The sequence below is a fragment of the Zosterops lateralis genome (genome assembly GCF_965231275.1).
Source record: "Zosterops lateralis genome assembly, chromosome: 11".
In the NCBI taxonomy this organism is placed as follows: Eukaryota; Metazoa; Chordata; class Aves; order Passeriformes; family Zosteropidae; genus Zosterops; species Zosterops lateralis.
The window spans coordinates 6966753-6992007 of NC_139771.1; the positions used below are offsets into that span (position 1 = coordinate 6966753).

The following is a 25255-nucleotide window of genomic DNA, read 5'->3' on the forward strand; positions in this document are numbered from 1 at the left end:
ACAATCCTGGCATTTTTAACACCATTCTCTGACCAACTGAGCCAATCTCAGGGTCAATTATTTCCCTTTGCAAACATTTATAGGTTATTTGCTAGTTCCTAGGGACCAGAAAATGCTGCCTAGTGATTCTGCCTTTATTAGGATCAAACCTAGGCTTTGGCAGCAGTTATAGAAACTTCTATTTTGTCTTTTGTTGGTGATATGGTTGAATAAGAAATGTTATTGGGAGGTGAAAAAACCCCTGACAGGAGTGTAATGTGACCATGTGTGGCTGCTCCCTGGGTGTAGGAACTGATTTCCAGCACTCTGGCTCCTCTCCCTTCTCCATGGCTGGACCTCTGCTTGTCTCAGCAGCTCCTCCCATTTCCTTATTGAACCCCAGACCAAGCAGGTTTGTGTTCTATTCATCACTAAATTCACTTCAACTTATCCAAGTCTAAATTTGCATAGACTCTTTCCTAGCAGAACACTTCAGCAGGTGCATAATTTTAGCCAATTGTAGCAGCTCACTGACATAAACCCAGTTTAATTTGAGTTTAGCTCTAATTATGTGGCCATCACAGACTGCAGAGCAGAGCTGCTAAATGAGGTGAAGGAGAGAGATGGTCACAGTTATTGGAAAATTCCTCCTGGGGAAGTTGAGTAAACAGGATTCCTGTTTTCCCAGTCAATAATATTTTAACAAAAGGCTTTGGCTCTTTGCTTTTCCCTCTTACAGAAAAAAAAAAAAAAAAAAAAAAAAAAAAAAAAGGGTCAGAGCTTAATTGAGTTTTCCCCTGATTACTGGAGCCTCTCCATGCAGGATCCCAGCTGTGTGTGAGGGGATGCAGCTTTTTTGGGGGGACAAGCAGCCCCTGCCCTCCCCAGGAGCCCTCAGGGGGCAAAGACCCTTCCTTTGGACATCTCACAGGTATTTAGAAACAGATACTTCCTCTTGTTTTCAGAGAGCTTCCTCAATAGATTTCCACAGGAAAAGAGGGAAATCTGTATGAAAAACAGGAAGCAGTCCTCAGAAGCTTTCTGTGATCAGCACTAGGAGGAAGACTTAAAATAAATGTAGTTGTTTGAAGCAGTAGGTGATACCAGTGGTGTTACCTCATGTAAAAACAGTGAATAAATTTAACATCATAGGGCTGCAGCAGAATTAAAAACCTCAGGTGTTTATAAGATATTTTTAGCTTTTCATTGTGGTTGACAGCAGGTGAGCAGCACTGAAACTTGTGGATCCAGATTTTCACACTGTATTTTCTATTTCTATTTCTATTTCTATTTTCACTTTACTGCCCTGGGCAACCCTTTTGGAAAACTTCCCTTTTGTCTCAGTCTTGGATGGGATCCCAACCTTTCTAATGCTGATCCCATTCCTCTTGCCCCTAATATAAGACTTCACCTTTTCCCTTTCTCACATTCTGTAATTCAGTTTCAAATCATGAGATTTATGCATTAGAAAGGAAGACAAGTCAGGATGAAATTTGACAAAATCTGGCATGCAGAAATATTTGTTAATTAAAACCTTCTGGAGGTTTTGCACTGATCCTTTCTGATCCATTTTCAAACTCCCACAAAGTTCCAGATGTTACGGTGTTGTTCTAGATTTTACTGTGGGCACTGAACAGGAAGGGAGAATTTTTAACTCTCCACCTTAAAAGCAAGAACAGTCACCCAAGGAAAATGTTCCAGTTCATATCTGGCTGCATTGGGAATCTTCTTAAGCTGTGGAGAGTTAGATACGTGACACAGGCCCATCAAAAATGGGAAAGGACAATTGTGAGGGGAGAAACTCTTAAATTTATAAATCCTTCAAAGGAAATTTAACTTTACTTCTACTGTCACTTCCTTCATTTCCTAAAGCCAAACATCAGAAAGGAGAAGATGGATTTGGCCTTCACAGTGTGTTGTTTGCATTGGAGAACTTAGGGATAACATATTCTGTGCTCATTTCTGATACAGAAAATTGCAAAAAATGAAAGCAGAGGATGTTTCTGAGTTCCACTGCTAGGCTTTAGTAATTAGACACACAGTGTTTCAAGAGATATACAAAATAAAAGCTCAGAATCCTCACAATGCAAAAAGCATCTGAAACAATACCTCTTTAATCCACTCCACTCAGCTGGCAATGCTGCTGGTTGGATTTTTAAAGCTGCACCAGCAACACCCCAGGATTTCACAGAAACATTTCATATTGTGCTTTTTGAAGTTTCCATCAGAGCCAGCACAGGAGGCTTTGGAGATCTGAGAGGGTCCCTTTGAGGTCAGAGCTCAAACAGGAGTGATGAGCTGCAGAGTCCTGGGCTCCTTTCAGCTCAGTCCCACAAGAGAGCCTGATGGGTTTAGCTCAAGCTAAAACTTTTGGAAGCACTGGTGTTTGTCAAGAGACTGTTTCATCTGAGAGAGACCTAAAAAACCAGCAGCAGGGCTTTAGGGAGAATGCAGATATTTCTTGGTTTTGATTTCTGTAGATACTTTAAACAAATAAATGGGGGGAAAAAATCACTATATTCCGTGCAAAGTGCAGTATTGTTGCAGTGTCAGGCCCTTCTCCCTCCAAACCATCATTTATGGTTCTTTAAAATGCTCCTGATTGCTGTGAGTCCAATCAGTGCAATCTTTCACTGCCCTGTGATGTGCCATGGGCTTCAGGAACTGAGAGAGGCCCTAAGAGTGCCCTGAGAGAGCATTTTCACACCTGCAGAGATCAGCCTGGCAAGAACAGCTAAAAGGTGGCCTTCACCATGCCCTGCCTGCCTTTTGGCTGGAAATTCCTCCAACAGGGCAGGAGTGCATTAAACATATCTAAACCAGGAGTGTATATAAAGCATCCCATATCTGGAGGGTCATTAAAGACAGCTGCTGGAGCAGACCCAGGCAGCTGGAGGTTTATTCCTCCAAGGATTAATGACAGCATCCCACGAGCATGCACCAGTCTGCTTTGCATTACCAAAGGCTCATTGAGCTGCATTGATCCTCCCCTGAGCTGGGAGAGTCAGGATAGATGCTGCTGATTTTCAGGGCTCTCACCCCTCTGGGAACAGAGAGGACCTTCCTTTCAGATGTGAGGGCCACTGTTAATGCTGCTTTGGGAAGTGACAGACTCCAGAGCTGATGAAGGGCCTAAGCCAGGGGACAAAACCCCCAGCTGGCACAAAAATTTGATTTTCTAGCAGATGCATTTGTTTAAAATGCCAGCCCGTTCCCAGATCTGCAGTTAAAACCCAAACACATCATTAGGAACAGAAATGCAGAGCAGTTTCAGATGACTTTTCCTCACGTTTCCCCAGTGTGAGGAGCAGAGAGGACTGAGAGCAGCTCGTGGTGACAGTGCTGGCACCTGCTCCAAGAGCTGCCATTCAATCAAACACCTTTATCAGAAAAATGGGAATTTAGGCCCTGTGTCTCCACAGGAGAGACACGATGTAAGTTCCCAATATCCCTCAAAACCTCTGTTTGCTTCAGTTCCTAGGAAGCCATGGAGGGTGAAAGGTGACTCCAGAGTGTATCACTGATGTTTGGCAGGAGATTTAACAAAACCTTGGCCTGCAGCAGAGCTTCCAGGCCTGCCTTTATTCCAAACTTGTATCCTTTCATCCGGCCCAGTCAGTGGGATTCTGTGGAGATCTTTCAGTGGCTGTTTTTTTCCCACTAAATACTTTTTTCTGGCCATGTGCAGTTTGACACGGACAGTCTGCTCTTATTCAATTGAATATTCTAAATTTCCTGATGCAACTGTTGTTAAACAAGAGCTGCCTCTGCTGTGTCTGCTCTGTGCTGCTGGTTGGGACTAACCCATGGCTACAGATGGAGACAATTGGAGGATTGTTTTTTGAGTCTTCCCTTCCTTGGCAACCCAGCAGAGCCATCACATCTGAAGTTCTGGGCTCTGCTACTTCTGCAAGAACTGCATTTGTTTCCAAAACCAGGGAAGAGAGTCCACAGTGCTGCTGCTGCTCTCGTTGACTTTTCATGTCACTGCATTATTGCAGAAGAAGATGTAGAAAAATCTCCACATCCACGAGATGCCAGCTTGGAAAATATTTACTGTGTAATCATTGCAAGCCTTCCAAGGATTCAGCACCTCCAACTCCTCACAGTTGTTAGGTTTTGCCTGTTTAGTTTTAAATAATAATTATTTAAATAATAATTACAGTGGTTGTACTGCCTCGGGCAGGTGCATCTTCCATGGATTTCCTCACTTCCCGAGGCTGATGGAGATCTGAGAGCTCCTTGTTCTTGTGCCCGAGGGCTGAGGGTGATTGACACCTCTCCAAACTATCCCTGATGTTCCCCAAGAGATTCCCTAAACTCTGTAAAAGCTGCTGAAATCAGACTAACATCACTTCGAGGCAACACATTCGGCTTTTCTTTTACAAAGATATATAAAACCCAAATCAGATCTTACAGTTTGATTTGGATTTTGTACTTCTCGTAGAGGAAAGAAGAAGATCTCACAAATCTTTTGTGCACACGAGATGTATAAAACCCAAATCGAATGTTACAATCTGCCAGTGCAGACCTGAGCCTGCCCTCAGACCCACCTCAGCTGGTGCAGGGGGTCATTTCCTGAGCAATCACTCTGTAATCCACATTTAGGCTGCTTTAATCAAATCGTTTCTCATTCCCTGTGGGTCTGTGACCACTTGGAAAATGCTCTAAGGATTGATTTCAGCATCACATACAAAACCTACCAAAAATCCACATAAATTTTTGTGGAGCAGCATGCGCAGTTATGTATTTGTACTTATTTGCCAGCATAGCATCGATAGCAATGGAAAAAATGTTCCTTAAATTAAAAGCTCAAACCAGCCCATAAATGAAAAATTCACCTGTCTCCTGGTGGGGATTAGACTTCCCACTTTGAAATCTGATAGGATGTGGTTTATTTTTATAAGATGAATTTCCTGAAGAGGAAAACTCCAATGCCATGTTTAAAAACCTGATGAATTCTTGTGGAATAGAACAGTTCAGTGGGAAGGGACTGACAGCCATCAACCAGTCCAAGTGTAACTCTTCTAAATCAGTGTTTGCTTTTTAAATCATCTGTATTTGATATGCATGATGGAGTTCTCTAGAATTCATAGCATTCAGCCTTCCCCAAGACATGCATTGATGTGAAGAGATTTTAAATGAGATTTTTCTGAATAATCTAACCAGAAAATTTCACCATGCTCCTTTATCATGTAGATATTTCTCTAGGACTAAAATATTCAGGATGCAGCCTGTATTTTATATCTTTGGTTCTGGCAAAGACAGTGTAACGTCTATAAAAATAGATTTCTGTAATAACAAACTTGAATGTCAGATTGAAAATATTCCCAAGTCCCTGGCCAGGGTTGGACAGTACAAAGTAATAAGATCTATTACACAAAGTTATTTTCTCATTTTGCCACGTAAACCAGCAGTTATTTTTCTGGTGACATGAGCTGTCACAATGGCTGAAATAATCTGATGGTATAGTTTGGGTGGTTGTTATTTACCAATAAAAGCCTGTGGGAGCAGTGGCACTGCTGAAGATCCAGTTCCTGGTATTCCTCAGCAGTGCTGCTGGGGGAAGTTTGGGATGATTTGCTCCTGTTGAAATGAATAATGCTTAAAAGGAGTTAGTAACTCCTTTTGTGTCACCTGCTTAAGCTTTGTGTTTTACAGCACAGCTCTCCTGTCTGGTTCTTCTCCATTTGTGCAGTCAGGTAATTCTTACATCCTCTGAGAGGTTTTAAAGGAAGAGAAGAAATTAATGCTTCATTCCTTTTTTCAATGAGATAAAATATTGTCTGTCTATCTCAGGACTATCTGGACTAGAAATAAGAAAAAAAATCCCTCATTCCAGGGTTATAGAACACCATTTTCTCTCTCTGACAGGCCCAACAGAGTGTAAGAAACCAAGTCAGAGCTGCCTTTATGGGCAGATAGAGGTGAGACACTTGGATATATGAATGATATCTCAAGATTACTGAACAGAATCTTTAATATTGGATGTGCATGCACACACCAAGCAGATTGCAGTGAAGTGAGCAAATGTGCCCAGAGAAAGAGCAGTGCATGTCTGTGCCAGCCAGCTGCAAACAGCACACGGGCCAAGGCAAGGGAAATGTTAAAGCTCATATTCTATTTCTGATAAACTCCCAATTGCCAAGATGCCCCTCACCTCACACAGCAAGGAGCTGGTATTGATGACAGCAGTCAAGCTAAACTTGTCCAGATTTCCCTTATTGCCTAATTTTTAAAATAGAAGAACAATTCTAGGGTGCCTAAACATAAACCATTCTCATTCTGACTGGAAATAACCTACTATAGACACCTTCTATTGTGCATTAGTGTTGCCTTTCTTGAGCTTTTTTTCTTTCACTTAATGGAGCTGATCCTGTCTCAGTTGGGAATATTTCCACATTTCCCTCCTGTTCTTGGATTATTGATCTGGACCTTGTTCTATTTTACAAAGTATTCTGAAAATGCTCTGCTTGCCCCAAGATCTTGTGTTGAGAGCCTCTAGGCCAACACTCTTACAGTAAATGATGTTTTTCGGCCATGTGGGGAAATATTTGCTGTGCCAGCACGTCAGGAACACTAAGCCCAGCTTTTCAGATTAAATTTTGCTGCAGGCACGAAGGGCTGCAAAGGCTCCTGGCAATGCTGGTGTGGCTGTCTCTGACACAAAGGCTGACATCTCCATCAGGGCTGTGCTGCTTCCCAGCCCAGTGGGGAGCTCCGGGCTCTGAATGGAGATGAAAGAGGTGATTGCAAGGCTGGACAATGGGCATCCGCCAGAACACGGCCAGAAAGGGAAAGCCTGACCTAAAGGCACGGACTTGAGCAGGGTTTTGTCACACCAGATTTGGGCTGGGCTCTTCAGCCACCTAATCCTGTGTCCTACTCATCACGTCTCACCTGGGATGGGTTGGGCAAGAAACCTGTGCCAGGTTGCTGACGGGGAGTTTGGGCTAAAGCTGAGAGTCAGGGCTTTTCCCAAATTTGAGCTAATATTTATCACTGCAGCTCAGACATTCTCCTTACCGGAGGAACGGGTAATCCATTTTAAATCCTGCTAATCTCCAGCTATCAGTGATGTTTGTGCCTCTGAATGAGAGGGGGTTGTTACAAAGGCATTAAACACCATCTCTGAGCTTGGAGGTCACCTCAAAGGCGACTGCAGGAGCAGTAACTGGTGTGGGTAAAACTGCTGCCTTCTGTGGTCATTAAAATCGCTTTTTAGAAGGGGAAATTGGTGTGAAGGGACAACATCGCAAGGTGTGGTGTGGAGTGTGAGTCAGGGCTCAGCTCAGAGCATGGGAGCTCTGGGATTACAGCTCTGAGGTGACCTTGGACTCCTGCAGATGAAGCCAAGGCAATGTCAGAAACTCAAACTCTTATTTTGTCTTTTTATGTATATCAAAGGCTCAAAGACAATACCTAAAGATACATTTCCCCTGCTCTTCATGGGCCTGGTTCAGCCTTAGTCCTCCCCTGGCCTTTCATTGCAGTATTTCAGTAATTTCCACCGTGACCCAGGTGGAGTCATCTTTCTATTTAATACCTGCTGAGTGGTTTGATTTTTTTTTTTAATTGGTATTTTAGTTGCTTGTTTAATCTGTGTAACCTTTCCTCAAGCTCAGCACGGTGCAGGAAGGTGCTCCAAGCTTGTGGCACCCACTGGGTGAGAATCATTTTGTTTTCTGTCTGCTTTGAACCTGCCTCTGCTTTCATGAGCTGACTCACAGTTCCTGTGCTGGGACACCGAACAATTGTCCCCTATTCATCTTCTGGATGAAAATTTTACAGACCCATTTCACATCTCTCCAAAGCTATCTCTCTTCCACATCTGCAAATGGCTAAAATAATTTCCAGGCCTTTTTTTCCACACTTGTTGCCTTTTCTAGGCCTCTTCCAGTTTAATTGGTTTCAGTGGAAGGATCATGAATTTCCTTGCTCTGATACAGGTGTTCTGTGAATGTGCAGAATTATTTTCTTTATATTGTTCTCTGTTGCCTTTGTAATGCATTTTAATACTTCATTTGCTTTCCTCCCTGCAGCTTAAAAACTGAACAGATACATTCCTGGAGTTATGAAGCTCAAAAATATAATTCTTCAGCAGCTGTAATAAACTCTGAGTTCATTACTGTTTCACTGGAGCTGAAAGTGTTTGTTTGGGGTTGGTTTTGGTTTTTAGCTCCCAAAACAAATCTGATTTCATTTATGTAGTACCTGCCACCATCCCATCACTCAGTGTCCTAAGATCATTCTGCAATTCTTCACACTTGATCCTGGTTTTTCATATCTTGACTAACTGAGCACTTAAAAAAATTCTATTTCCAGTATTATTTCACCTAAAAATCAAATGCTAACCACAATATTGTAGCTTTCCTTGCCATGTGATGTAAAGCAGATTTCTCCAAACAAAACATGTTTCCAGACTACCAGTTGTGGTTGAAATTAGGATAAAGCCAAAGTTATGTACCCATCTCCCCCTCAGTGGATATTCTGGTCTGAATCCAAGCTTTGTGACTCAAAGTGGAGACCTGAATCAAATTACTGAGCTGGAACTTCTTTGCTTTTAGTTGCAGAGATTGTTTCAGGCTCATCTCTGTACAATGGTCCCTTCTGCAGGGTTTAATGAGAGAGAAACAATCTGATATATCCCGGGGTTTAACATCAGACAGGGTGCAGCTTTTTAAGTACGAATTAATCTCCTAAAATATAAAATCTAGAATGCATTTACAATGCACTTCATCCACTAAGTACTTTACCAGTGTGTGCAGATGAATTTGCCTAATCAGGGAGGGAGGGGAAGTCCTGTAAACTTAAGGATACACAATCTAAGCCACAAAAGCTTTTTTACACCTGTTTTATAGCACTCACCTCTGACCTGGCACTTTATATATTATATTCTGGGCCAGATCACAGATTTACAGTTTCATTTATAAAGTAATAGAAAAAACAAAGCATTTTTGTAAAGCTTGGCATGGCAGCAAACGTTCCCAGAGTCCTGGGAGGATTTTGCCCCTGAAAAGTTGCTTCATTCTAAGCCTGGTTAAAATGCAAACTGAAATCCAAAAACATTGGTTTGTTTAACTTCACAAATAAAAATAAACCCCTGGCAGTGAACTCTGCATGTTGAGCTGATGGATGGTTCATAAACCTGCCTTTAAAAACAATGCAGTGCCTGGTTCTCTTTATGTACTCCAGCAGCTCTCCCAGCTCACATTCACCTTGCCCACTGTGAGCTGTTACAACACAGAACTCAATTAAATTCAGCCCTTTAAATTTGATTTGGAGCCTTCCTGCGGGCTGCCTGAGGACATTGAGGTGCCCATGAGCAGGACAGCCCTGGGGCACAGGTGACATCCACACCTGGCTGCTGGTGCTCTCCATGCTGGAGCCTTCCCGGCAGGATCAGGGCTGGAGAAGGGAGGGATTTCTCTGCTCACCTTGGCCGTGCAGGCAGCAGCAGCCTGTGCCCCAGGGGCTGGGGGAAGGCAGAGCTGAGCCCTGTGCCCCAGGGGCTGGGGGAAGGCAGAGCTGAGCCCTGTGCCCCAGGGGCTGGGGGAAGGCAGAGATGAGCCCTGTGCCCCAGGGGCTGGGGGACGGCAGAGATGAGCTGTGCCTGCCTGGCCCTGTCCATCCCATTCCCTATGCCTGTCTGTGTGTCTGTCTGTGTGCAGCTCCATCCCTCACCCATGCTTTGATTTGAGCTCCTGTTGCCCGGGTCAGGAGAAGAGGAAGGATGAAAGGAGGCGATGCTTTGAGCTCCTTTCTCATGGTAACAAGCAGAGCTGCTGTTTTTCCCCCCTCTGCTCTCCATGGCCTTTTCTTTCTTTGGAGAAGGGAAGAATTCAGCTCTGCCTTCCAGGCACTGCCCCAAGCGCAGGGCTCAGGGTGTTCTGTGGGCTCTGCCCGTGGAGTCATTGCTCTGTTTATTTGCTGTTTGTTTCCTGGCTATAATGACAGGTAAATGTGGACTAATAGAATTGAAGGCTTGGCTTGAGGACATGAGGTAACAAAGCATCAATTACTTCCTGGTGGTTTCTGCTCCGTGAGTCATGTTCTCTCAGGAAACAGAGATCCATTAATTCAGCTGGCCCATGGGAACCTGCCACAGGAAAGCTCCCTCTGCTTGCAAAGGGAAGGAAGGAACGAATGCTGCCTTTCCAGCATTAATAATTTTCTGTTCTAAAAACATTTGATACAAAGGTAATTTGGATTATAAGCAAGGTGCATCCTAACTCGGAGATAATACTTGTTTGATGCAAGATATTGCTGCAGAAGCAGAGCCTTAAAGGTAAGACTGAAGAACTGCAATTTAAGCATAAATACTTTTAATACTTCAAAACAAGTGCCAAGCCTTAGGGATTGACAGTTCTTCAATTTTATAAACAGTACAGTCCAAACTCCAAGGATCTTAGATCTTTAGTGATGGGGTTTTGATGTGAAATCAAAGTTTAGATCATTCATACTTGACACAGTATTTACTTCAAAAGCTTCATACTTATTTAATTTCCAAGCTTCCTATTTTTAAATGCATTTGAAGCATCTTTTGGAAACCGTAAATCACGATGAACAAAAACCCCAAACCAAAGAGAGCAAAGCAGGCAGAGAACAAGAGGAGAGGGAGGAAAGCAGCAAAGTGTGAGATTGACAGCCCAGGAATAAACCTGGTGTATAATTCTGCTGTAGAGAGATGAATCACAGCTTTTCTGAGAGACCCCAACCCCTGGCTACACTGAAAGGTCTTTTGTTCAAAGTCAATTCCTTTACCCAGGAATCTCCTGCCAGTGGTGGGAATATTTCACAGCTGGGAGGGTTCTCAAAAACCCCTCACATCCCAGCCAGGGCTCCAGAAGCACAGACACAGTTTTACTGACAAAACAAACTGAGAACAGTCTTATCCTTGGTTTTCTTATTCCTTTTTCTCTGCTGAAGGAATTGTCCCTGGGGAATGTGGACAGCATTGGAAATTAAGCAGAGCCATGTACATTCATTAATGGAAACACAGACTTTTGAGACTAAAGACCAGCTTCTCTCCAAACTTTTGCTGATAACAGTTTGAATATTTTCCTTTTTGTTTTGCTTTTAACAGTTCAAATATTTTCTTTTTTGTTTTGGATTGGTTGAATTAGAAATCTGAGGAAAAAAATATTTTGCAGCTAAGGAAACTGCCTCTTCAACATGAAACCAAAGTGAATTATTTAATTTTATTCTTTTGTTGTTGTTGTTGTTTTGTATCCTAAAGCAGTACTTTGAAATTTGATTTATTAATGTCATTCAGACAGTGATGGGGGGCTCATGAGTGATAACAGAGTGATGCCCCACAAAACACAGGTGTGCCCTTGTTGGAAATTGCCACTCTGCCTGTTTGCTGGCACAGAACTGGGGAGCAAAACCTCCTCTCCTGGCATTTTCACAAGCGCTGGCTTTGCTCTGATTGTTCCTGTTTCTGCCTCGTGTAATTTTGTGCTGAGCAGAGCCCCTTAGACCCACCAGCTCCAGGAGAGTGAAAATGCTGCACTCAGAGCTTGGCTTAAACCTGCCAAAGCTGTGCTTTAAACTTGGCTGGCCACGACCAGAGACTTTTCTGTCGTGTGAACTCACGCCAAGGACTTGTGATGGGGTCATGTACAGAGAGTAAAAGCAGAGCAGATGTGCAGGGAGTACCAGGTTTTCCAGTGCTCTGATTAATGGGAAACCATGAACCCTCCCTGAAACGTTCTGCTGAACAGGCTCTGCACAAAACAAAGCACAGGGCCCGATTTGGATTCTTTGGGGGATTTATTGAAAGGTTTGGGGTCTTCCCACTGAAATCTGACTCTCAACACTCGGCACCTCTGTTCCTGAAAGGGATGGTGAGTGCTGTGATGGCAATGAGCACTCAGGGCAGCCTTCAGGGAATATTTTCCTCCTCAAACAAGGAGGGACTGCAGCCCACAGTCAGTCACAGCCTCTACACCTTATTTCTCAAGAGGTTTAAGAACGATGCTGTGAAGGCTGAAGTTATTCCAGAGGAGGAACTTCCTAATGCTCAAAGCCTGCATTTGGCATTTATTGGCCCACCATTTCTTTTTTTATAAAGTACATTCCTATGTGGAATGGTGCACAGGGCACAGGCAGATCCTGGGATACAGAGACCTGCAATAACAGACAAACTTCAGTCCATGCTTTATGTTTTCAGTCTCTGAAGTTGAGCTTTCACTTTGTGATCCCTTAAGCTCACACATACCTATTCATTTTTATCAGAATTTGCCAAATTTTCAGATGGGTATTAGGAAAAACTATAAAAATGTATAAAAATTCTTTTTTCAGAGACCAGGAATGGCCTCTGAGCTAAAGCCAGTCTCTTGATGCATTTTACAACTTTCAGGTTGCTTAACTTGAGCACACAGATTAGGTTTCACATCTGGAACTGTGAAAATATCAGAGAGTTAGAGACTGGTTTGGGTTGGAAAGGGACCTTAAAGTTAATCTTTAGATCTTTAGGTGTTCTTAAAGGTCCCCTGCCATAGGGGAGGTGGAACTAGGTATACCTGGATATCTCTTTTCTGTAATAAAGCACTGAAGCAGATACATTGACCAGCTCCTCTTCCTGCCCTCCTCCCTCCCCACAACGGTCCTTGAATTTCCAGTCTGGGATTATCTCAGGCCACCAATCTGTAAGACCAGGTCCATTTAACCCAAGTTTTACTTATAGTGCAAGACATCCTTTTCTAGCTTTTTTTTTCCTGGTTTTGCTTTTTTTTCCCACTTTCCTTAGGATGTGACTGCAGTTTTCCTCAGGTTTTTTCAGGGGCTGCAGTTCTGAATAGCTGAGGTTCAGATTCCCAGGCAAATCCAGGGAAACGTGCTGAGTTCCACAAAGAGGATACCCCCAGCCTGGCATGAGAGAGGCAAATATCAGTCTGGATTTTAATCAGGCAGATGAGACACTGACAAAGCTGAAAGGACACCCAGGAGAATGAAGGGAACAGCACAGCAAACACGGGCAGGGGTTCAGCAGCAGTCCCAAACAGAACAAATATTTGCAGGGCTGCTGAGTAACTGCCTGGTGTCACTGCAAGTGCAGGAGTTGCCTGCACTGTACTTCCTCACATCAGTGACATTTATTAGCTCAACTCCAGCCTCCTCAGAGCCCAGGCAGGTTTAAATGCTGCTTGGCATTGGTGCCTCTGCTCCTGGCAGTGTCCTGAGGGTATTTACAGTGTGGCTGAGGGCTGGTTGTGATCCAGGACCACGTCTGGTTCTTGCTGAAACCCCAAATCAGTGACTCTGGAGCTCTGCTGTCTGAGGGTCACAGCCTCTCATGAGGACTCCAGTGTCTGGCTTTGAAAGGGGTAGGGGAGGAAGTTTTTTCTTTAAAGCGATGTTTGTGTTTTTGGGGGGAGGGCATAAGACAAGATAGGTAATCTGTTGATCAGCTAGAAAGTTTGTGCTCTAAGAGAGTCTGGTACTGGGAGAACTGGACAAAGTCAGGGCAGGCAGATGAAGGAGGGATATGCACAGCTGTTATCAAGCTGCTGCCTGAATTTCCAGGCACCAATTCAAGGAAGAAAAGCTGCAGAAACACTGACTGCACATCCCCTTGGCAAAAAAACCCGAATCCCTCTGGTGTAGGAGGGGCTAGCATGATCCAAATTATGCTAATCCCTCCAGTGTAGGAGGGGTCAGCATGATCCAAATTATGCTAATCCCTCTGGTGTAGAAGGGGTCAGCATGATCCAAATCTTGCACAGAAGGGTGGGGAGGCAGCTGCTCTGGGTCTGGGGTGACAGAACCAGCTGTGCCTTGGGCTGTGGTTTTGTCACTGTGGTTTTGTCACTGTGCTCAGCAGGGCTGGCACTCCCAGCCTTCCATGCCCAGGAAGGGATGAGCTCCTGCAGGGCCAGCAAACGGAGCCAGGAGGGGACAGTCAGGGTGTCCCTGTGTGTGGCACTGCCACTGTGCCACCACTGATGCACAGCAAGCACGGCCAGGCTGATAAAAGGAGGATTTGGGGAGAAGCCAGGGAAAGCCTCCAAAGAATAAACCCTGTGAACAAGAGCCCAGCATGGAAAAAGGCAGGGAAGTGGCTGCACTTCCAGTGTCACAGCACACTGGGGATAAATGTTGCAATTCCTTGGGGATCAATGAACTTGCAATTTTGGATTTGAAGTCAGGGTTTTACTGCTATTACAATTATTACTCTTATTATTATTATTACTACTATGGGAAACTTTGAAAGACCCTTGCCTTTGAAATAAGAGCAGCCCTTCCACAGCAAGAGGTGCTGTACATTTTCTACACTGCCAAATTAATCTATTTAAATTCTCTCTACAGTTCTCTCTACCATAAATGACAATATCTTCCATTATCCCTTCTTGTGAATCAAAATGCTCCTTTAAACTGTTCCCAATGAGAGTAATCTGATTTGCTTACTGAGTTTATTACTCTTCTATGACTAGAGACCCACAAGTGGTCTAACCTTTGTAGGATGAAAATATAATATTAATATTCACCTGCTACAGCTAACTTCTTCCAAAACTTGAAGCTCTGTGGTTTTTTGGCAGACTTCTCTGTAATACAAAACTTCTTACACTCTTTAGTAGAAAACAATATCAGCTGCAGGCAAAGTCAGAAAATCAAATCAGATTGCATCAGTTCATCCAGAAGACTCTGAGTGTTTTCACAGGCTTTTCAAATTTAACATTTTATTTCACTCTCTGAGCTCAGTTCCCTGAGTGCCATCAGTCCCTGCTCCTGTCCAAGGATGTCTTTGTCACCTGCAGGTCTGTCCAGCACACCCACAGCCTCCTCTCAAATTTTGTGCCACCTGGAATAAATTGCCAAAATGCCCCTCACCTCACAACAGCAAGGAGCTGGTATTGATGACAGCAGTCAAGCTAAATTTGTCCAGATCTCTTTTATTGTCTAATTTTTAAAGTAGAAGAACAGTTCTAGGGTGCCTAAATACAAATCATTCTCATTCTGACTGGAAATAACCTACTATAGACACCTTCTATTGTGCATTAGTGTTTCCTTTCTTGGGCTTTTTTTTTCTTCACTTAATGGAGCTGATCCTGTATCCATTAGGAATATTTCCATATTTCCCTCCTGTTCTTGGATTATTGATCTGGACCTGTTTGGTCCATCTTGTTCTATTTTACAGAGCGAGTGACAACCTGAGAAATTATTGAAATATCAGGGCACTGTCTCCTCAAAGAGAAAAAACCCTGAACTTCTTCCAGTATAAGATTCCCTAAAGCATAACTTTTTAGACAAATTGACACTGATGAAATGAATAAATGGAGGAAATGATGGTGGAGGCCTCAGTCTTCATATTTACAGGAGAATATGAGGGGCTGAAACAAACCTTTCTGCATTCCATGCCAAAGGATTCCTACTCATTAACACATAGAAATGCTGATGGATAATTAAGTAATTTGGGAGACAGACCATGCATATGGGAAGCATTTTTGGTATTTTATGACCTCCTTCACTGACCTATGTAATTACTGGGCTGCTGACTAATGCAGCGACATAAACCCTCTGTGCACATCTCTATTATGAAGTTTATTTCAATTCTAAATGACCTTTCTTTTTATTTGTTACACTGGGATCAAAACCATGCCTTGTTAAATTGTTCTATTCCCTCCAATGCTATTCAAGAGAAAAAGAATATGGACACTTTATTAAGTAATCAATTTCTAAGCCACCTCCAATGTACTATAGAAAACAGAGCCAACTTATATTTGGCAAGAACAATTCATGTCAAACCAATCCAATTTCCTTTTCTGACACGGCAAATGGTTTAATGGATAAAAAGAAGCAGTACATGTGAAATTTTCACTGTAGTACCATTTTAATGTATTATTATATTTTATAAATATAAAATATTTTTATATTTATAGGTGCATATATATATATATATATATATATAAGTATTTTTATAAACCTTAGAATATATTATAAATACTTAGAAATCATAGGATTATATTAGAATACATGGATGGTGTCACCTTGTGCTGGAGCAAAACTTAGTGGGGGGAAAAAAGGGAGTTTAGGGAATAGTGGTTAATGACTTTTTTTCTCTGGGAATAACTCCCTGAGCACTGCATAAGAAAGGGAGCCACCTCACTTCCTAAACTCCCCTGTAATCAGGCACTGGGAATGACACACTTTTTATAGAATATCAATGATAAATATACAATTTCTTGTGATGTCTTTTTCCTCTGAAATGAATTGAACTTAAGCTTTTCAGTAAGAAATTTATTGACATTTACCTTTGAAGCAGCTGAACTGAACTTACTAACTTGACAGGGATTAAAAAATAAAAGCTGAAAGATAGTCCAGACAGAAACCTGACACATTCATCAGAGAGGGAAGATCAGGATGTGCACCTGAAGACAAGAACTATGAACTATTTGGTCAAGTAGGCTGGTTTAGGAACCTAATGATGTGACAGGGACATTTCAAACCCTGGCACAGAAACCTCAGAAAAAGTTTGTGTTTATGTCACACAGATTTACAGGAAGATGAATCTGGAGTATTAAATCAGGAAGAGGTGATTATAGTTACTCACTCCAATTTAGGACGTTTAATCGCTTGCTGGTACTTAAACACTTTCTTGATTCAATGCAAACTGTTGTTTCCTGCATTAGGGATTATAATTTCAGGTCGTGGTTGGGGTTTCAGATTTAAGTGATAACTAGTAAGTCTCAGATGAAGGAGTAGAAGAGGCATTTAGATACTAAAAGAGCTTTTAAAATCTGAAAATAATTTCCTTTATAAATATGAAACTATAAACAGTGTGTAAAGCTCATAGATTGGACTCATTCTTGAATATGATCCTGTATGGAAGAAATTTGACTTTAGCTGGAGGAAACCTGTGGCTCACCAAGCCAGTTCAGGTGAATTCTCAGGAGAGATATCTACAACTGTCAATGCTTTCTGCAGAACACCCAAATCCCCCCATTCCTCTCCAGCACTACCTTGCAGTATTAGTTCTTGCCAAATCCAGACCCTACTCACAAACTCTGTGTGAATTTGCACCTGGCAAGGGAGAAAACTGCTCACTGGAGTAGTGGCTGAAACACAGCCTGACTTAAAATAACAGTACAGGTAATATAGCCTTAACCAGAGCACAGGTAACAGCAACTGAAATAGAGCCTGACTTTTAAACAGAGCACAGGTAACAGCAACTGAAATAGAGCCTGACTTAACCAACAGAGCAAGTGACACTCTTGCCAAGTGACAGTCAGAACCCTGTGGGCTCCCTGTGGGGCAGAGCTGCTTCTGAACCCTTTCCCCACCCTAACACACAACTCTGCACTGCTTATTCACCATTTTCTGCCAGTTTGGGCACCTCTGTGGCACTCTGGGAACAGGAGGAGGGATGGGATTCCATGTGCTGTGGAGTATGACCACAGACATGCAAGTCACAATTATCAGTATGCATCTCTAAGTTAAGCTGTTTACACCGAGAGCTGTTTTACCTGGATGGGGAGGTGGAGCTGCTTTATGGCCAACAGAGAACCTCAAAGAGTGGAAGCTGGCCTGGGCCATTGTTAAATGTGCCACAGGGATAAAAAAGGGGTGTAGTTCCCAAATGGTCAGTCCAGCACCATTCCTGAGCTTGACACTCACTTTAAATTAGCATGCAATTTAAAAATAAGTGTGACAAATGAAGGTTATCTTACAAGGAACATATAATTTACGTTTCTAAACTCACACTCTTTGTAACCCATAAAGTTCCTGCTCTGCCAGGCCAGTGGGCATTGTTTATTGCTTTTAACCTGTTTCAAGGTGATCTTTTTTATCCTTCATCGTACTTTGGAAAAGCAATTCCACAGGACATGAACTCATCTTAAATCTTTGGTGCTCGTTGCTGGGAGAACCACACAGACCTGACAAGTTGTGTGATCCCTTTGAGCACCGGGAGTTGTATCATTCATCCAGAGACCCCTGACAGTCATCTTGAACATTACCTGCCCTCGCAGTGTTTTTTAAACCCTATGGATGTTTAAATAAATGCTTTTATTTTCTTTGATCCTCTGCAACCACGCAAGTATTAACACAAACAATATTGACAGAAAGACACTGGATAAAATGGTTATTTTTAGAATTTCCTCACTTCATAAAACAGTACAATAGCTATGATGCCACAAATAACTCACTATGAATTCTTCTTATAAGCAAACAGAGGAAGTGGGAGTTTAGGAAGAGGCAAGGACTTCAGAAGATGCAATTTATTAAAATACTAGATTTAGTAGTGTAAGTATAAATACATCTATAAATACTGGCTTTGCTTTGGGTCAGTGAAAATATAAACTAGATTTTATTCCATAGGTCAATCTGAGACTTGGGCAGAAATGTGTAACACTTAATAACCACCAGTGAGTCCAAGTTTCGTCTGAGATAAAAAGCAACAAAACCAGTGGACTATTAAATTTGTGACTTCTGGAAAGATTTGCTTATGCTATTACAAAAGTGGGGTTTAGTTGGGCAATGTTTTTTGTTTGGGATTCCCACTATCTTATTTTGTGGGTTTAGGAACGTCTCAGCCTCTCTTCTGTCAGTGAAGAAGCAATGAAGTCACAGCAAGTCTAAACCACTGGCCAGAAGTTGTCCTTGTGTGCTTTTCCCCAATTCCTAGGACATATCAAAGAGCTTTTTTATGAAATGGAGTGTGAGCCATCTGATTACAGCTGGCTTGGGATGGGACCTAAAGACAAGGGAAAGCAGAGAAAAAAAACAGGCATGTTGAAAATGGTTTCTGAAGGACTTCTGGAATTGTTTTGGGGCCCTCTTGAAGCATTACCATGTTGAGATCTGTTGTTTGGTGTCTGAGGAGTAATTTCAGCTCTCTGTAGATCAGCACCCTCACTTTGGCCTGGAAGGCTCCCTACAGACCTCCACCAAGAAAATGGATAAGCAGCTTCTAATCTCCCTCTGGCTAGATTTTACACAAGGTGTTTTGGAGACATTTAATAAGCCACAAACTCCCTTGTGTCCCAACTGACTTTATAGGCACTTTTTGACAGACTCCAACCTACCTGTAGTGCTGCAGTTGAGATTCCAGCTGCTGAATGTATATCTGCAGATGTGGCACCTCGTTGGCTCTCACTTCCAGCTCCTTCACTTTGCCAAGACTGTTGAGGACAGAGTGTCTGGCCTCTTCCACCTTCCTCCTCATCTCTGCCTGCTCCCTCTTCAGGTGACGGTTGCAATCTTCCAGGCTGACCAGAGCTTCCTGGGAGCTCTTCAGCTCCTTCTCCAGCTCCTGATTGAACCTGATGGCTTCTTCAATCTGCCCGTCCCTGGAGCTCCTGATGAGCTCCATTTCCTTCAGGACACTTTGGAGGCACTCGGTCTGGGAGTGGTTGGGTGTTAATGGTCTCTTGCTCCCTACAAAGCAGGATCCTTCTCCTTTATGGCTGGCGTGGCTCTTGCGCAGTCCCACCTGTAACAACCAGGAGCACAAAGCAGGGAGAAATTGACGTGTTTTAATTAAGACTGAAAGTGGCTGGATTGTGTTTTGTTGGGTCTTTTTTGTTTTGTTTAAATCACATATACTTGATCAGCAACTAAAGCTACTTGACCTTTGCCAAATACAGAGACAAGGAAACAATCTCTGGAAAGTAGTTTTTAATACCTAGCTATACACTTAATTTTCAGACTACTCACTACTATGTTACTGTTCAAGTTTTTGTATAGCTTTAATGTCATTACTATGGTCTGCACTCAGGAGTCAAGTAGTATGCTGAAAAAGATATTTCCAATGAAGCTGTGTTTAGAAGAAGAGAGCAGGGAGCAGCTGGGGGTGTTCTGGAGCTCTCCTCTTTGTCATTTGGATTCTTCCTGGGACCTCTGAGTGGTGACTTCGTGTTTCCTGCTGATTTCCTTTCCCCTTTTTTAGATGAAAGTGGTAAAAGTGTCTTTGACCTGCTTTGCTGGACATTGTGAAGAGGAACAGTCACTTCCACTCTACTGCCAGTGGAAGTGTCCCAGGTGGAGCAGAATTCTGTGAGTGCTGTTAGGATCAAATCAGACCTGGTCAGACCTGCCACAACAATTGGTCCATGCTGCCCTTCACTGCTCTGCCTGTTCCACACTATTTCATGCCAGAGTAATTGAACTGCTGTTAAGCGTGTATGTGTTTGACTCGAGCAGTACAGCAGAACCAGCAGAAACCAGCCCTGAATTAATGGGGCTCTGCACAGGAGCCCCAGACTATTCATCAGCCTGCCCGCAGAACTGGCTCCAGCTCTGAACTCTTGTGACCACACTCGGAAGAAAACATGCTTCTAATATTTCTGAGGCACTTCTGACTGAGGCACTGCATGTGCTTGTGCAGGTAAGAATCCAAAAGTTCTTTGTCACTTCAGGAGAAACCCTCCAGCGGTGCACAGGCAGCATGTGGCATCAGCACATCCTGACTGCACCTGCAGTAGAAGAAGTAGCAGCATTGTACACGTGGCTTTGTTAAGCTGAACTCCCTCACACTTTTAACAGAGCGCTCATCACAATATGTATATTTAATGGCACACTGGGGCCATACATTTCTCCTTAATGCCTCCCCGTAACACAACTTTGCTCAAAGGTTAATACGGAGGATGAAGGAGCAGCTTCGGGCTCAGTCTGGAGGTGGAGGGGTTATAAACACTGCCTTGGGAGAGCAGCATCTCTGCCGAAGCCCCGGGGTCCCTCCCCGGCATCCCGGGACCGGCGGGACTCACCTGCAGCGCCAGGCACCGCGCATCGCTGCTCTGCAGGGCGGCCCGCATGTCCTCCACCAGCTCCCGCAGGCTGCCGTTCTCCTCCTCCAGCGTGGCGATGCGGTCCTGGGCCCGCTCCAGCGCCAGGCTCTCCTGGCAGCACGGCGGGGAGCAGGGCCCCGCTGGCCGGCGCTCGGCGCTGCCCGCGGCTCGGCGCTCGGCGGGGCGGGCGCGGCGGCGGCGCCGGGGGCTCCGCAGGCGGATCTGGGTCTCGATGTGCTCGCTTTCCCGGCCCAGCGGCAGCCGCGGCCCCGCCCGGGTGCTGAAGTGGCCGCAGAGCCGAGCGTGGAACTGGCGGAAGGTGAGCTCGGCCGAGAGCCCGTCGCACAGCCCCGCGCACTCCTCGGGGTCCGCCGCCTCCTCCAGCCCCAGCACCTGGCACAGCGTGCGGAAATCCTCGCCGGGGATGCGGCCCGCCCCGGCGCAGTCCAGGTGGTGGAAGATCTCCTGCAGGTACTGGTCCAGGCCGGTGGCCAGCACGACGATCTCGTTCTCCACGCCGCGGTCCAGCCCGTAGTGGTAGGCGAGGGCGCTGACCAGCCACTGAGTGCGCCGGGCCGGCCGCCCGTAGGGATCCCAGCCTTCAGGCGGCTCCATCGCGCCCGCCCGGCCCGCGGAGCTGCCCGAGCATCCCCGGCCCCCGCCCGGCCAGCGCTCGGCCCCGGCCCGCGGCGGGGCGGGATGGGGCGGGACGGGACGGGCGGGGCGGAGCCGCCACCGCCCCAGCGCCGCTCCCGGAGCCCCGGCTCGCCCCGCCGCGGAGCCGCCGCCTTTGTCCGGCAGGAACGGGGAGCCGCGCAAAGCGGGCAGGTGCCAGCCCTGCTGCGTTTGTCTGCCAAGCCTCGGCCCCGAGCCTGTGTCTGATTCCTTAGCTAATTTCTCCCTCGTTCCTCTTTAATAAGCCACGACCAGAGATTCTCAAACTCTGTTGGTTATTAAGAATAGTGGCTATGAAATACCATTGTGGCACGAGGGAAATACTTCACACTTTAGCACTGGCCATCTGAGGACTTGAGGTTTTCTCTTTCTTGGCTTCAGAGCACAGGCTCGCTGAGTGCTGACTCCTGACACGAGGAAGACACGGTCCGGTTTGACAAATCAGGCTTCTGAACGAGCGCTTCCACTAAATTAAAAACCCAACGTTGCTGGAAAGCCGAGCTTCTGTTCGCTCAGGCTTCCTCGCCTCTGGAGATGAGGTGACTTTATGGTGTTGGTAGGTGGGTTTTAAGAGGTCTGCGATAGAGGTGAGTAAGTGTTAAACTCGTTCAAACGAGCTGCCCAAAGCACTCGTTTTGGTCTCTCTTTGGCTGGGGAGTAGGAGCCGCGTGGTTGAATGCGAGCAGCAGCACCAGCAGGGCTCCTGCACCAGCAGGGACACGCCACGAGCCAGGGGGGGACGGTGGCACCAGAGGGGACGGTGGCACCAGCCGTGCCCGAGGTCTGAACAGGGTGGCAATGTCAGGTGGTGCTATCAGGCTGCATTAACAGCCCAGGCAAGGCGTGGTGAGGAGCCAGGTCTGGGGGCCATCCAAGGAGTCCTGTCAAGAGCAAATCGTTCTCAGATTCTCTCTAGGACAAAAAAGGAGCAAACCGGTCCAGCTGATATGTGAGGAAAGAGAATTCGAGTTCATTTAAAACGCTGCTTAATACAGGGCTGGGTTTCTTTTGAGGGAGCTGATGCTAATAAATATTTGCTCACATGTGGTGGGGTTTCTCTGCAAACAGGCTTTAATGGGAAATTTCTGAGCACATTTGGTTCTGTTCTTTAAGATAAGTCGAGCACTCGAGTAGCTTTGTTGAGGAATGGAGAATTGTTTGTAGCTCAGTATTTTCTCAGGAGGAGCCTTCCATTTTAGCACAGGAGGAAGGTAAGGCAAAGGTTTAAAAGCTTTCCCCTCCTGAAGTGACACACTTTCTTTCAGAGGAGGCTGTGAGGAGAAGTCCCCTCAGCCATCGACAGAGCTGTTTGCCTCATCTGCAGGCTCAGTATTCTGGGAGTTCCACTCAGCTGCCACTGTATTTTCCTCTGAATATGTCTTGTTTGTTGTGCTAGTTTCTCCTCTGGGCTTTGAGGGCAATCTCAGTAATTCTGCTGATTTTCATGTCCAGATGAACTTTTTATAGATAGCAAGGAAATAGGAAGAGGGACCATGGAAAATTAATTGCTCAAAATTTGAGTGGCCCAACCACAGTAAAAATGAAGTCTAAAGTGAAGAACTTTTTTTATTCTTTTTTTTCCCCTGATAGGTGGGGTAAAACATGCAATCTATAAAGTTCTTTGAAGCGATTCAGCTGGCACCCAACTGGATGAAACTCAAACTGGCAAAGCATGAGACAGGGCATGGGAAGAATCTGCAGCCCTTCCTGCTGAAGGTACAACACCAGGAAAAGTGACTCTGGCTGTTACCCACTGGTAACGTGTGTAATTTGTAGAGCTGAGCAGATGCCCCAAGCTGTTGCTGGCCCAAGCCCTGCTGTGCCTGGCCCAGTCCCAGGCCTAGCTGGACCAGGGAGGGGGGCTCGGGAGGGGAGGAGGTGGCGGAATCTCGGGGGACTTGCGCTTGACAGTTGGGCTGGGGGGCCGTGGGGGAGGCTGTGCTTTCTTGGGCAACTTCTGCTGCTGAGGCCATGTGTGAGAGCTGTCAAACCAGTCGTCCTTTGGGCTCTCTGGGGGTGAGGGAGAGTCATGTCGCCTTGGCCCGGATGCTGGAGCTGCACGAGGGTGGCTGTGGAGAGAGGAGTGTGTGAGGCCCCACTGGCTGGCGCTGGCACACAGGGACCCTCCTGGCCAGCAGGGCCCAGGGCTGGCAGGGCTCCCCAGCACGGCTGCAGCTGCTGGCACAGCTTGGCCCAGCTGCACAGCTGCCCCTCAAGGCCCCGGCCAGCAGGGGATGGCTCTGGGCAGGGTCCCTGGCCAGGAGCGGGCCCCAGAGCGCCTCTGCCTTTCCAGGGCAATCTGGGCCCTGCTCTTTCTCCTGCCCACCTTGCTTTGCCTCTGCCCACTGCCCCTGGGGCTGCTCTTGGCCAGGCAGCCTCAGTGGGAGCCAGCAGAGGCTGCAGCCCCGGCGGGCTCCCCAGGACAAGGCCCATGAAAGCCAAGAGGCCAATGAAAGCACTGGGCAGCAGCAGAACCGTCGTCAGAGTAGTTTGGACAACCACTGACTATCCACAACTGCACAGCAGCTTCGCTGGGAGTGTTCCCTTACTATCAGCAGCCTTTAAATGACCTGGAGGATGGAGATCAACAGCAACTTACCGTTTCTTTGCCTTCCACCACTGGAACCCAACATAGCACAGGACCATGGAAAGTGGCACAGTGAACAGTGTCACCACTGTGCCTATCATGCAGGACCTGCGCACATCCTGGGGGCAGATAATTCTTTGGCTGCTCGTTGGATTCATATCTGACTTGCCAAGTATATCTGTGGGAGCAATGGGGAGCGTGAGGCCGTGCTGTGCCCAACTGCTGAGCTGGCAGCACAGTGCACATGGCCAGGACGTTCTCTGTTTCCCCCAGAGCTGGGGCCTGCAGGCACCTTGCCGCCCCTTGGCAGCAGGAGGGACCTTGGGGCACCAGTGCTCTTTCCCAGGGGCTGTCAACGAGCTCCAGAGGCCTCCAAGCCCAGGAGCCTCCAGCTTTGGCTGCTGCTGGGCCGTGCAAAGGGTGGGTACTGGGGGAAGAGCTGATGCCACACAGCCCCAGAGAGGGCTGAGCCTGGCACAGCAATTACCTCCTTTAACTGTGTCCATGTCTATGTCGGTGTCAATGTGTGGCATTTCCTCATGTCCTGCAACAGGGGCTGGCACGGAGTCATTGCCTTCTATAGGAAGTGCCGCCATCTGTGCGATCCTTTGCTCCATCTCTTGAGAAAGGAAAAGGCACAGCTGGATCAGATGGAACCATTCACCATCCAGGAGGTGAATCTTCAGGAGGCAATGCTTGTCAAAGACATGGATGAGGATCAGGAAAATCGCCAGGTTATTGGGGCTGAGCCAGGATCCTCCTTCATCAGAATGGCCCCTACAGCTGATCTACCCAGGGCCCAGGAAACTGCAGGGATCTCAGGGTGTGCCTGGCCCATGGTGCTGTTTGGGCTCCCTGTCAGCTGATGCCCAATGCCTTCCTGCAGAGCTGGGGGGAAGCTGCAGCCAGGCCAGGCCAGGCTGGGAAACAGCCCTGCAGGGTGTGAAAGCAGCAGTGGGGCAGCAAGGCTGCCATGGATCCCTTCCAGCTGTGCCCAGCACGGCGTGTCCAGATGTGCAGAGAAAGGCCCTGGCTGCTGAGTGTCAGGGGAAGGCTCAGGGATGTGCACCTACCACGGTGTCTCTCCAGTTCACTCAGCATCTGGTCCAGATGTTTGGCTGCCTCCAGGGACTTCTTCTCTGCCATATCTTGGTTCTTCCGTCGAAGAGGACCTGAATGGAAAGTAATTCCATTTCTCCTTCAGGCTGCAGTGCCAATGATGGCACCTGGGTGATTGGTGCCCTCCCAGGCACTCCCTCATCTGCTTCCCACTCAGGAGCAG

At 46.0% G+C, this 25255-nt stretch overlaps 1 protein-coding gene across 1 annotated transcript in view; it reads right to left on the reverse strand.

Annotated features, from left to right (window-relative positions):
* The window catches only part of EFCC1 (EF-hand and coiled-coil domain containing 1), a 34215-nt gene extending 12886 nt beyond the window's left edge, over window positions 1-21329 (reverse strand). The window contains exons 1-2 of the mRNA XM_083869368.1: window positions 20691-21329; window positions 19008-19414 (exon numbers count right to left, since the gene is read on the reverse strand). Coding sequence (XP_083725494.1) covers window positions 19008-19414; window positions 20691-21326 — 1043 coding nt within the window. The 5' untranslated portion in view covers window positions 21327-21329. The remainder of the gene's footprint in view (window positions 1-19007; window positions 19415-20690) is intronic.
* Window positions 21330-25255: the final 3926 nt, after the last annotated feature.